Raw genomic sequence first — 14084 nt, forward strand, 5'->3', positions numbered from 1 at the left:
CCTGGTCTTGGAATGTGCCAATATTGATAGGTATTGAACTGATATCATCCACTACTTAGCTGATCAGCTAGACCTCCCTGGAATTAAGTCCCCAGAAGTGTGTTTTATAGAATTGGTGGAGGAACTAGTCCCTGGAAGCACACTAGGGGGCCTATTTATGATGCCATGGAAAATAGTGGAAAAAACCCATCAGCTGTGATGTTGTCCATAGCAACTAATCAGATCTTTGCATTTGTTTTATAACTTGCAGGTGACTGTTGAAATCTAATTGATGATTGGTTGTTATGGGCAACATCATCAGTTATGTTTTTCTCCAGCATGATAAATAGGCCTCTAGGAATTTTTTAAGATCAGTTCATTTTCTATGCAAAAATATATACAATATATATAGAACTGATGAGTCCTAACCCTTACATATTGTCAGAATGGATCACACTTATTAACAACCATCCCTGACATTCATAGCTGGCAATCTCTGCAGAAAGGCCTATTTGTTGCAGAGATTCTCCCTTTAGCATTTTATTATGTATCAGGAATTTTACATATACATACCCTTTCAGGCTTTGACTTCATAAACATACCTGCTAACACATCTATTTAAATGGTATAAATATAACACTTTGACTGCCAGGAGGAGTGGGAATAAATGTTTTACATTTAAATGAACGAATGAATGAATGCATGAATGCTGGCACTCTTTAAATATTTTGCCACCAGATGCATGGAATATGACTATAAATATTATTTTATCCCCTAATTAGCTTAGAAAATAAGCATTTAGACTGAAACAGTCACAATATATAGGGTTTGATAGCTTGTAGCATTCTTCCAGATCACACACACGCATTTATGTTTTTATATATGTATCTCTTTGTTTACTTTTATTCCACAGGTGCTGCTGAAACATTCCGAGGGATAGGAATGGCATGTCTTGTTATTCTTCTGCTCTTTGCTTTGATACAGTGGATAGCTGTATCTCAAAAGGAAGAAGGTACTTAATATGGTTTGTGTTATAAGAACTTATATACAGTAGCAAAAATACAAATATACCTTAATTTGAAGTTCTCTATTTATAAATGGATGTAATTGCATATTTTGTATTACTTTATATAAACTTGAAACCATCTTTGAAGGTTCAGGTTTCCATAGTTTAGCCTCCATGAATATAACTGCATGACCAGGGTAAATGAAAAAAAAAAATGTGAAAAGCATGCCACTGTTGCATGTACTTCTGAATATTTGGATAATTGTAATTGTATAGGCCAATGATGAAAATCTTCTAAAGCAGGCCAGTTTACCAAAATACTCTAAGAATACTCATAATTTAATTTTTATGAGAGGATTTGTTCCGCATGTAGGTTAGTAAATTATTTCCCATCCAGTGCATTAGGACAGTCTTTTAGCACAGAGCAAAAGCAAAAGCATTCTAGCTTAACTTTTATTAATATGTGGGAGGGACCATATAATATAATAAGAAAATGGCCCCTACTATGGTGTAACATTTTATGGTGGATGAGACAATTTCTAGGGGACTCTGTAGCAGTTGTCTTCCCTGAGTGAGGTCTACAGGAGAGATATACACAAAATATATGTAAACAAAGCATTACAATTGCTTGTCTTTGCTAAGATACCCTTTTCTACCTTTGCTTTTTTTGCTCTAGATGCATCAATGCTGGCTGAAAGAATTCCTGTTCCTTCCAGCCCAGTTCCGATAGCAACCATCGACCTGGTCCAACAGCAGAGTGATCATATAATGCCTGTTATACATCCCAAACTTCCTCCCAAGAAAACAAAGCACCAAGAGGAGCAAGAGGATGTCAGTAGGCCTGCATGGGCCATAAGTTCCTCTCCTTGGGTTGTCCTTGTATTTGTCTTCTATCAAATCAAAGAAATGGTGGCACTTAGCAAAGACAGTTCGTTTTCTGAAAACCAACATCTACAGGTACTAAATGTTCTATATAAATCTATGCAACGTGTTTTTAATGGTGTTAGCCAGTAGATTAGAACAAAACATAGTTTTGCAGATAGCATGAAGAAGGATGAGTGTTTGCCTTGTAATATTTCAAAATATTAACCTTTAAAATCACATTTACACAACTTACTATCTTACTAATACAGGTATTGGATCCATTATCCAGAAACCCATTATCCAGAAAGCTCCGAATTACGGGAAGGTGGTCTCCCATAGACTCTATTATAATCAAATAATCCAAATTTTTCAAAAAGATTTCCTTTTTTCTTCTAATAATAAAACCGTACCTTGTACTTGATCACAACTAAGATATAATTAATCCTTATTGGAAGCAGAACCAGCCTATTATTTTTATTTAGGGGCCCATTTACTTAGCTCGAGTGAAGGAATAGAGGAAAAAAAGCTTAGAATTTCGAATGTTTTTTTTTTTGGCTACTTCGACCATCGAATGGGCTACTTCGACCTTCGACTACGAGATAAGAGATCTATTGATCTATGCAAGATTAAAGAATAAAACATTTCATCCTAATAATAATAAGAGGGTTCTCATGAACAGTTTAAGGGTCTGGCCACACCAGCAGAATCGGGGAGATTAGTCACCAGGCGACAAATCTCCTCTTCTTCGCGGCGACTAATCTCCCCGATCTGCCTTCCGCCGGCTAAAATGAAAATCGCCTGGGGGCAGGCACTCGGAGCACTTGATTTTCCGAAGTTTCCTCGTGAGGCAATTACGGGCGACTTCGGAAAATGAAGTGCTCCGAGTATATATATATATATATATATATATATATATATATAATGCCATGGACCTTTGTAATTTGATATTAAGCAAGCTCACATGATATTTTCTATTGTGGTGACAATATATTTAGTCTGGTTGTGTGTTTGTTGTGTTGTTGGTACACAATTTCTCACATGTACCCATGCATAAACATAATGTTACACAGTTTTGACATTTTGTTGGCAAAATTAAAATGTTTAATATTTTCCTTGTTCTGTTCAGGAAGATAACACGAATCCTAATTATCTTCAAATAACACAATCTTCACAACTGGCCAGAAATGAAGAGTCTGCTGCCCAGCCATATGTTACAGGTCCACCTGATATTCAAGAGCACATTAAACCACCTTGCCCAGAAAAGAATGAAAATCCAACCCAAACGGATGCAAGCCTTCCGCACAACAATACTCCTCTGTCTCCAGCAGAAGAGACAGGGCATTAAAAAAAACATATATTTTATTATTATAATATATATATATTGTGGGCCTTGCAGGAAAAATGGAACTTAATATATTGTCTCAATTGTTTACAAGAACCATATTTAAGTTAAAGTTTTGTGGAAAAAATATATCACATTATTGTTTATTTGCTAAGCATCCAAGCAATAACTGGACTAAAATATAGCATTGCTGGATATGGCAGGTGGGAAAGGCCTCATAAATTGTTCTTATCTGTTTTTGTTTTATTCCAGGTATGTCAAGATTTTGCCCCTAATTTTAGCCAAACGGTTGGATATTTAACTTGATAAAGTAGAACCCCAATTTTACTTCCTTACCTGCAGATTTTAAGTTTCTTTTCTGGATTTACGATGTTTTTATCCAGTACCACAAAAGCATACTGCATTTTTCATTCCATGATTTTAAATTTTCCCCTAAAAAATGCAACATCAGGGTTCTACCGTAATTGCAAAACTGTTTTCTATTGCATTTTCTTTATATTTGTGCGTGACTGTGCAATTAGTTGAAATTAGAAGAAAATGCACTGTTCTTTTAAAAATATATTTGTTCCTTTGTATAAATTAACTCTGTGCTATAGTGTAGAGCACTCATCCGCAGTACAGCACTCATCTGCAGGGAACACTTGAGGGCTGAGAATGACATGCAACTGTGCATTTCTCGCTAACCCACACGTGGATCTTTTTGCCTAGGTGTTCTCTTTAATGAGCATCTGTTCCTGTGTTGGGCACGGGTATACTGCCTGCTATTTAAAGGTATTCCTCCATTTAATTTGCAATATGAGGCTTGATAAATGCAAAATAAATGTCAGTGCTATGTGTCTTATTTGTTATGAAGGTATACACGTAAATGTCTGTGTTCTGTTTTATTTGCATTTTTTATTTAAATGTGATTTTTCTTTGTTGGGTTTGGAATGCATCCTTACCATTTCTTTATGCATTAAAGGAGAAGTAAAGCTTAACTAATGAAGTAGGGCAGAAATGTTGCACAAAATCCAAGATGAGGAGCTCATGTGACAACTTGGAAAGCCTGGTTCATTACTACTATAGAGATACTAAACCTTTGGCTTGATTCAATATATTCAGCATATAATATATACCATTTCTAGCTATATTATATTTATATTTTTAGGGTTCAGTTCTCCTTTATAGTCATTTTTGATAGAGATGCCAAAAAAGACAATAAAGCCCCAAGACAAAATATTTTATATTGTGTTCTCAATAAATATTTATTGTGCTATTTCAAAAGTGCAAAACACACAACCCCCCGCCCTCCCACACACAAACAAAGTTCATAAAATTCATATTGAGTTAAAACTGAACTTTGAAACAATTTGAAACAATATTGGTGCATAAGAAGAGGTCTACGTTCTGAGTGTGTGTGTGTGTGTGGGGGGGGTGCTTGTTATTGTGAGAAGAAGAAAAATGCTTGAGTGTATTTAGCCAAAGGGAGGCAGCTGCAAACAAGTTTGAATGTCTCTTTCCTAACTTGAGTTAGCAGTGATACTAATTGAATAGAATATCTTGATTCAGCACATAAAGACAGACCATCCTGGAACATACTAGCATTTTATGTCAAATATCAATCCTTACATTTCAAAGTGGACTTTAGGAATATGTACTGTATATGTAAGTTATGAAATGTTTTTGACTTTTAGTTTAATCAATGTAAATGTAATAAGAAATGTACTTTATTTTGATATGGGAAACTAGGCACATACAACAGGCAACATGTTTTTGTCCTTACTTTGATGCTAGCTTTTCTTTTGTATCTATATTGACCTAAATGGTTGACCTTTTCTGTGGCCCTTCCTTTACACTATCAAACAGCATCAAGAACAGAAAAGAACTAGCTCAACGATAAGAGGAGACTACAAGTATATAAGGGTCGCTTGCCCGTGTAACAGAAGGCTGACTGCACAAGATATATCCATGTATTTATGGATATATTGACTGCACAAGCTATGCACAGCTGAATGAGTTCACACATAAGAATGTCTTATTTCATTAGAGCAGAGAAAACCGGGCCAAGGAGTGTAATGTAAAAGCTCAAAAATATCTAATAACACAACAAAAACAGGGTTTTTAAGAAGCACACGAACTTAGCTGCTGCAGCATTGAAAAGGGTATTATCACCTGATGATTCCAAGTTTAAATGTATGAAACTTTTTGTATGTGGCCAGCTGAGCAAGATAATTCATTCACAATGCTAGAAAGCAACAGTTAAGCAACAGTTAAGCATGGAGGGTGGTACCATAATGGTTTTGGGTTTCTAAAGTTGAGGGCTTGTGCATAGACACTGGAATTATGAATCAAAGGAGCTAGCTCTGGTATCAGATTTTTTCATACATTAGGATAATGATTCTAAGTACCTATAGGTAACTTTTTATATTCTCTATACTATTTTTTAGTGTCAGTATGACTTTAAGTAGACTTACGAACACAGTTTCTTATTGAGCTCCAGTTGTCACCATAATAATGTTAAGAAATGTCTTCCCTACAGTCATTTGGTACAAGTGAGGAGGATTGTTTCTGATGACAACACAAGCAGGAAAAAAATGTGTGAGAATGATAGAACGTTTGAAAAATGGGGTTGTGATTGTTACGACCGGCACCCGATACCAGAACAAATGCCAAGCACCCTGGTCTCGGCTCGGCTTCACCAGTAGTGTGACCACCGTTGGGCTTCGGGAGGAGCCCTCAGCTTACTTGGGTGCCATCTGGACTTTACGAGGGGTCTAAGGCGAGGTGTTCTGGCTGGCAAAGGGGCACAGCTGTTAGCAGAGTCTTTTGGGCCGAAGGTCACGGTACAAATGGAGCAGGCAAGAGAATCGTCAGACAGGCAGAGTCGAGGCAGGCGGATATCAGAATCGTTAGGCAGGCAAAAGTCAAACCGGGTTGTCAATCAAGGGGTTAAACAGGAAGAGTTGTAGGCAGGCAAGGGTCAGGATACAGAGTTCAGAATAGTCAGGATACAGGCAGGGTCAAACACGGATAAACAGGATATAGAATAACAGGAACAGATGCACTAGGCTCAGAAACCACTTAGAAACAAAGTTCTATCACGGGCACCGGCTGGGAAACAGAATGGGCCTTAAATAGGTACAAATTTCGCGCCAAACGGGCGTCAAAAACGTGCTGGCGCAAATGCGCCAGCGTGCCTGCGCCTTTAAGAGGCGCGCCGCGCGCGCCCTAGATTCCAAGATGGCGCCAGCGCCGGCTCCAGAACCATGCGGCGGGCGTCCCCGCCGATGGTGCGGTGGGCGACCCCGCCGCATAGGTAAGTTTCTTACAGTGATCTTAGATCTTCGGGCACACAAATGCAGAAGGCAATGGGCTTGGAGAGAGTTTACTGTCAGACTCCAAACAAAAATATGTGGTGAAAAATAACTATACAAAGTACATTCTAATTAAAGCTACAGTTCATTTAAAATGCCCCTTTTTCGCTCTTGTATCGGTTATTGGTTGGTTTTGAATGGAAATGTTTATGTTTAATGTATGTACCCAATGACTGCACAGTTCTAAGGTTGGTGCTTCATAAATACATGATAATAATAATCCATTAGACAGAGATTCAATCTTTACATGGCTATACTTTTTACATGCCATGGTTTTAATTGTTTTTTCTGCATGCTTTCATGAGTGCCAAACTTTTACTGAACCCTTCTCAACATTCTTCTTTGAACCCAAGAGTTCCTCTCTTTCCATTAAAGTCTCCTGAAGGAAAATGGTTTAAACTAGATATATAAGGGCAAACTCACTAACAGGCGAAAATTCGCCAGCAATGGCATCGCGCACATCGCAACACTTCGCCAGGCGTAAATTCGCCTGGACAACGCTAAGTCATAAAGATCCGAAGTTGCGCACAGGATACCGAATGCTGGCGAAATTACGCTCAGCAGTTCGAAGTTACGCTAGCGTTGGCTAATTATCATACGCCGTGCAGTTAAAGTACAATGGCCGTATATGCTGCAGAAAATACATTACACTACACAAGGCCAGGAAACCTTAATACAATTATATAAAATTTGTTATAATTCCCTACACATGTGCCCACAGTATAGTTTAGGTGCCATATATTAGCAAATGTAGGGGGGAAGGAAGATACCCGAAAAAAAATTTACGATCTTTTTCAGTCTATCACCCTTTAAATAGGAAAAAACCCCAGCGTTTTTTGGGACTTCGAAAAATGTTAAACTTTTTTTTGAGGAACTCCTATCTACTCTATTCCACTTCACCTGGTCTGAGGTGGCGAAGGCAAGTCTGGCGATAGAGGTAAGGGTCAGTAAAATCAAAAACGTAGTGAATTTGTGTAGTAACGCTCTTTCGCAAGACCGTAAATTCGCCTGGTGTTAGAGTACGAAGTTGTGCCAGAATCTATCTCCTTGGCGAAATTACTCCAGCGAATTTACGCCAGCTACCGTTAGTAAATTGGCGAAGTGCCGAAATGAAGTCACGCTGGCGAATTTTTGCCAGCGTTAGTCACTTCGCCCTTTAGTGAATCTGCCCCCTTGTCTTATCCTACGATTAAAAATGTTTTATTTGAAGTGGAGAGATTCTTAACCCACAGGCTGAAATTAAAGATAACATTTTTATCTTATTACATTTAGGGGCAGATTTATCAAGGGTGGAATTTAGAGTTTATGGGAGTTTATAAAAACTCCTATAAACTCCATTTTCAATTTAAAATAACTAATCAGAATATTTTTTTTAAATTCGGCTGAATGGGATCGACCCACAAACAAATTAAATTTGAAATTCAAAAAAAAGCTAGATTTTCAGGATGCCACCAAACAACTCCAAATTGATTCCCGGACGTCCCCCCCCATAGGCTAAAACAGCAATTCTGCAGGTTCAAAGTGGCGAATAGTCGAATTTGAATTCTTAAAGGGCCAATACATGATACATTTTGAAAAACAAATTAGAATTTTTTTTAAAAAAACTCAAATTGAATTTTTTTTTTTTTAAAGATTTTCTTTATTGAGTTTTAACATTGATAGAATAGAAAGAGAGAGAAGAAGAAACTAGAAGACATTGAAGAGCATTCCCCTGGTACCAGTACATGAATATGACTGAGCTATACAATTTATAGTTTCTTTAGACCTTTTCATCCTGCCATGTCTGTTTGTGGGTCAGCCAGCCACCTGCCCCATATTTTCCCAAATTTGCTAGGGCATCCCCGGGCCTCATAAACCAGCTTTTGCCTTGGAAGGACGTCATCAATCAACTTTATCCAGAAACTTAACGTTGGAGGCTCAGGTGCTTTCCAGGTCAGTAAGATGGCTTTCCTGGCGTAGTGTAGGAGCTGTTGTAGGCATAGTCTGTCACCCTGGGATAATGATAAGTCCTCAAAATGACCTAACAAACAGAATGCAGGCGTTCGCACTGCTGGCAGTCCAAGCGAACCATTTATATATCCAAGAATGGTGACCCAGTATCGCTGTAGTTTTTGACACTCCCAGAATACATGCAGGTAAGTACCACTTTCGACATTACATTTAAGACAAACATCAGGATAACCGATATAAATTCGTGCAAGTCTGTGTGGAGTCAAGTACACTCTGTTTACAAATGTGACATGAATAAAACGATCTTTAATACATATATTTGTTTCTGGAATTTGTTTAAGTATATCCACCCAGACCTCCTTATCCAGCGATGAGACGTCTTGTGCCCATTTTTGACATATATTATTAATAGGGTCAAATTGGCCTTGCAACAAAATGGTGTAAAACCAGCTCAGGGGCTTTGAGAGCTCTTGTCTACGTAGATACCGCTCCAGAGTCTGTTCATCTAATTGTGGGGTTCCCTCTGGGAATTGGGCATGGAATGCATGTCGCATCTGCAAGAATCTAAACAGCATGTGATTGTTTAGATCAAATTCCATCTTAAGTTGGGCAAATTGTTTGAGCTCTCCTTGTCCTACAATATCCCGTAGGTGTTAATTTGGGCATTAGCCCAAGAACTAGCGTCTGGTAGAGCTTGGAATTGTTCCAAACTCTTATTTCCCCACAGCGGAGTCCATTGAGACCATGTATTTACTTTCTTGTGGGCCAGAACTACTGTTTTCTGGAATATTTGGACTACTGTTTTCATGGGAGGAGTGAGTGAATACACAGACGGTAGCCCCCTGTGTAGCTGGTTTGTTAAAGCTTCAAAGGAGGAGACCCCTGCAGCCTCTGCCACTGTGGCTGGATTGTTAGGGTCTGGATTAAGCCACCACCGGGCATAAACCAGTTGGCTTTCGTAAAAGTACTGTAAAAGATTAGGAAGGGCTAGACCACCTTTGTTTACTGGGGCTTGGAGCATCTGCATGCTTATTCTTGGCCTTTCACCTGCCCAGATGAAATCTCTAATGTAACCGTCCACCATTTTAAACCACGTTTTAGTGAGAAGCACTGGGGCATTGTGGAAGATGTACAAAAATTTAGGAAGAAATTTCATTTTAATTACACTTATACGGCCTGGGAGAGACAGAGGGAGGTTCGACCAGTGTTGGAGTTTGGTTCTTAAGGACCTGACTATTGGATCCACATTCAGCTCCGGGTATTTTTTGGGGTCCCTGTGGATTACTATACCAAGATATGTAAATGTGGAGACCCACTGAAGTTGTGAGCCATGCTGCGGGTCCCTAATGACCCCTGGGTCCACTGGGAATATCACAGATTTTGACCAATTGACCCTGAGTCCTGAAAACCCCCCGAATACTGTTACCTCCCGGAGGAGTTCTGAGAGTGAATCTTTGGCATTAGCTGAGTATACCAGCATTTCGTCCGCATACAGAGAAATTTTTTCTTCCAGCCTCTGTAGTTTAAGACCCTCTATGTTGGAGTTGTTTCGAATTCTGATGGCTAGAGGCTCTATAGCTAAGGCAAAAAGCAATGGCGACAACGGGCACCCCTGCCTCGTCCCTCTAGCTAGTGGAAAAATTGGAGACAGCTCTGCATTCACCAGAATTCTGGCTTTAGGGGAGTCGTACATTGCTTTAACCCATTCAGAGTATTTCTGCCCTAACCCATATCTCCTCAGAAGGGTCCACAGGTAGGACCACTCTACAGTGTCGAAGGCTTTTTCTGTGTCCAATGACACCACCACCCTTTCGCCAGTAACACTGTGTGTGGCCCATAAGTTTGTGTAAAGGCGTCGAAGATTAATGTCTGTAGCCCTGTTAGGCATAAACCCTGTTTGATCCGGATGTATTAGATTCCCAATAACCTTTTTAAGCCTATTAGCTAGGACCTTGGCCAGCACCTTAATGTCAGCGTTTAAAAGTGAGATGGGCCTATATGATGCGCATTTATCTGGGGGTTTGCCATTCTTAGGTATGAGAGTAATCGTTGCTAGCTTCATGCTTTCAGGTAGTTGCGCCCCTTGTGAAATGTCATTAAAGAGGGAACATAACTTAGGGGTAATCAGTTCCTTGTGCGCCTTATACCATTCTATGGGTATGCCATCTGGGCCAGGGGATTTACCATTTGGTACTATAACTGAAATTCCGTTTTACCTAATTCAGTTGAGTTGACAAGAGGGCATTACAATGAAAACATTTAGGCTGAAATGTAGACATTCCTTTAAAGAGAAAAAGCAGTTCATTTTCACCTCGTACATTCAATTTGGCAATGTTCTAAACAATTGTCATATTATATTCTTTATGGTTTATTAAAAATGTAATAAAAAAATGTTTCAAGCTCACTTCAGGGTCAATCAGAAGTTCTATGGTAATTGATAAACATTCTTATAATTGTAATACAACAGAGATTCTTTAGCGTTCAATATGTTAAGGGAAAAAAAGGACAATGCATATACATATATATATATATATATATATATATATATATATATATATATATATATATATATATATATATATATATATATATATATATATATATATATAATGTATATATGTTCCATCGCCTTTAAAGAAACAAAACAAAACTCTTATTGAAACTCTCTATAAAAGTTTATTCAAAAGTTTCCTTCATTTCATTGCAGTACCCTATCATCACCCCTAGGTGGAATAGGAGTATTTTTAAAAATATCAAGTATCAGTTGCAATAGAGAAAGACCAATTTCTTGAAAATTTCTTGAAAATGTTTGGAAAGTGTTGCATAGACACATTTTTTAGTTGGTTTATGTTGTTTAATCCAATCCTTCACATGCTTAATCAATTTACCAGCCAAAGTAATTGTGTCATACCAGAATATTAAATTTTTGAAACTAATTAAAGTTTTACACTATAAGGATGATATACACATGAACTGCACTGCTTACAAGATATGCAAAGGTAAGTCCTGATTTCCTAAACCTCAAAACGATTATTTTTCATTTCCACAAATATTTAAAATTTAAAAAAGCAAACTTTAGCATCCTAAAAAATATTACTTCAGTGGGTGGATCGGGGCAGGAGCTTTCGAGTTAAAAACAAAGAATAGAATTGGTTGTGATTTAAAACTGTGTTAAATCATTACTGTTCACAAAGGGGCTGATTCATTAAGGGTCGAATATCGAGGGTTAATTAACCCTCGATATTCGACTAGGAATTGAAATCCTTCGACTTCGAATATCGAAGTCGAAGGATGTAGCGCGAATACTGCGATCGTACGATCAAAGGATTATTCCTTCGAATCGAACGATTCGAAGGATTTTAATCCAACGATCGAAGGAATATCCTTCGATCAAAAAAACTTAGGAAAGCCTATGGGGACCTTCCCCATAGGCTAACATTGACTTCGGTAGCTTTTAGCTTCCGAACTAGGGGGTCGAAGTTTTTTTTAAAGAGACAGTACTTCGACTATCGAATGGTCGAATAGTTGATTGATTTTTAGTTCGAATCCTTTGATTCGAAGGTCGAAGTAGCCCAAAAAATACTTCGAAATTCGAAGTTTTTTTACTTCAAATCCTTCATTCGAATTTAGTGAATCGGCCCCAAAGTATTATGAACGAGCCTACATGGCTTAACTCAGAGGAGTCAGACACTTCTTTTAGGACCTATAAATACTGTATTGGAAAGCAGCAATAAGGCATAATATAAAACAAGGATATATACCAGGCAAAAATTTATGGTGACTCCCATATCAAAAACTAACATATATTGCCAGAGGCTGCCTGAATAAATTTGAGGCATCCGGGATACTTGGTTAATGGTTATCACTGAGAACATGACTGCTAATTATTCTGCATAACTTAACGTAACACATATGATATTGCACAGTGCTGTGCTAATGATGCTCCCCTGGCTTGCTTCCTCTCTTTCTCTTCTCCCCTTTCTTTAAGTTCCTTTATATTGTTATGTAAAAGTTGGGGAAAACAGAATCATAAAGCATACTCTACAGTCATATGAAAAAGTTTGGGAACTCCTATTAATTCTTTGGAGTTTGGTTTATCATTGGTTGTGCAACGTCCTTTTAATATATAACATGACTTATAGAAACAGTAGTATTACAGTAGTGACATAAAGTTTATTGGATTAACAGAAAATATTCAATAATTAGACAGGTGCATAAATTTGGGCACCCCAACAGAGATATTACATCAATACTTAGTTGAGCCTCCTTTTGCAAATGTAACAGCCTCTAGACGCCTTCTATAGCCTTTGATTCTGGATGGTGGTATTTCTGACCATTCGTCCATACAAAATCTCTCCAGTTCAGTTAAATTTGATGGCTGCCGAGCATGGACAGCCCGCTTCAAATACTCCCATAGATTTTCAATGGTATTCAAGTTGGGGGACTGTGACGGCCATTCCAGAATATTGTACTTCTCCCTGTGCATAAATCCCTATTTGGGGTTCGGCCAAATCCTCGATTCCTTGGTGAAAGATTTGGCTGAATACAGACCCGAATACTAATTTCCATATGCAGATTAGAGGTAGGAAAGGAAAAAGTGCAAAATATTCTTTTGTGACAAAAGTCACGTCATTTCCCTACCCGCCCCTAATTTACATATGCAAATTCAGATTCGGTTTGGCCAGGCACAGGGATTTGGCCGAATTCTGAATCGAATGCTGGATTCGGTGCATCCCTAGTTTAGGGTCATTGTTTTGTTGGAATATCCAACTCCTGCATAACTTCAACTTTGTGACCGATGCTTGATCATTATCCTGAAGAATTGTTGATTTTGGGTTGAATTCATCTAACCTTCGACTTTAACAAGGGCTCCAGTCGCTGAACTAGCCACACAGCCCCACAGCATAATGGAACCTCCACCAAATTTGACAGTAGGTAGCAGGTGTTTTTCTTGGAATGCGGTGTTCTTCTTCTTCCATGCAAAGTGCTTTTTGTTATGACCAAATAACAAAGATTTTGTCTAATCAGTCCAAAGCACTTTGTTCCAAAATGACTGTGGCTTGTCTAAATGAGCTTTTGCATACAACAAGCGACTCTGTTTGTGGCGTGAGTGCAGAAAGGGCTTCTTTCTCATCACCCTGCCATACAGATGTTCTTTGTGCAAATTGCACTGGATTGTAGAACGATGTACAGATACACCATCTGCAGCAAGATGTTCTTGCAGGTCTTTGGAGGTGATCTTTGGGTTGTCTGTAACCATTCTCACAATCCTCCGCATATGCCACTCCTGTATTTTTCTTGGCCTGCCAGACCTGGGTTTTACAGCAACTGTGCCTGTGGCCTTCCATTTCCTGATTCCATTTCTTACAGTTTAAACCTCTGAGCTTTTTGTAGCCTTCCCCTAAACCATAATACTGAATAATCTTTGTTTTCAGATCTTTTGAGAGTTGCTTTGAGGATCCCATGCTGTCACTCTTCAGAGGAGAGTCAAACAGAAGCACAACTTGCAATTGGCCACCTTAAATACCTTTTCTCATGATTGGACACACCTGCCTATGAAGTTTAAGGCTTAACGAGCTAATCCAACCGA

General features: G+C 38.5%; 1 protein-coding gene across 1 annotated transcript in view; it reads left to right on the forward strand.

Annotated features, from left to right (window-relative positions):
- mfsd6.S (major facilitator superfamily domain containing 6 S homeolog) overlaps positions 1-4935 on the forward strand; it is a 33751-nt gene extending 28816 nt beyond the window's left edge. Inside the window, exons 5-7 of the mRNA XM_018239035.2 lie at positions 893-991; positions 1662-1942; positions 2976-4935. Of these exons, the coding sequence (XP_018094524.1) occupies positions 893-991; positions 1662-1942; positions 2976-3194 (599 nt within the window). The 3' untranslated portion in view covers positions 3195-4935. The remainder of the gene's footprint in view (positions 1-892; positions 992-1661; positions 1943-2975) is intronic.
- Positions 4936-14084: the final 9149 nt, after the last annotated feature.

Source organism: Xenopus laevis, chromosome 9_10S, assembly GCF_017654675.1.
Source record: "Xenopus laevis strain J_2021 chromosome 9_10S, Xenopus_laevis_v10.1, whole genome shotgun sequence".
In the NCBI taxonomy this organism is placed as follows: domain Eukaryota; kingdom Metazoa; phylum Chordata; class Amphibia; order Anura; family Pipidae; genus Xenopus; species Xenopus laevis.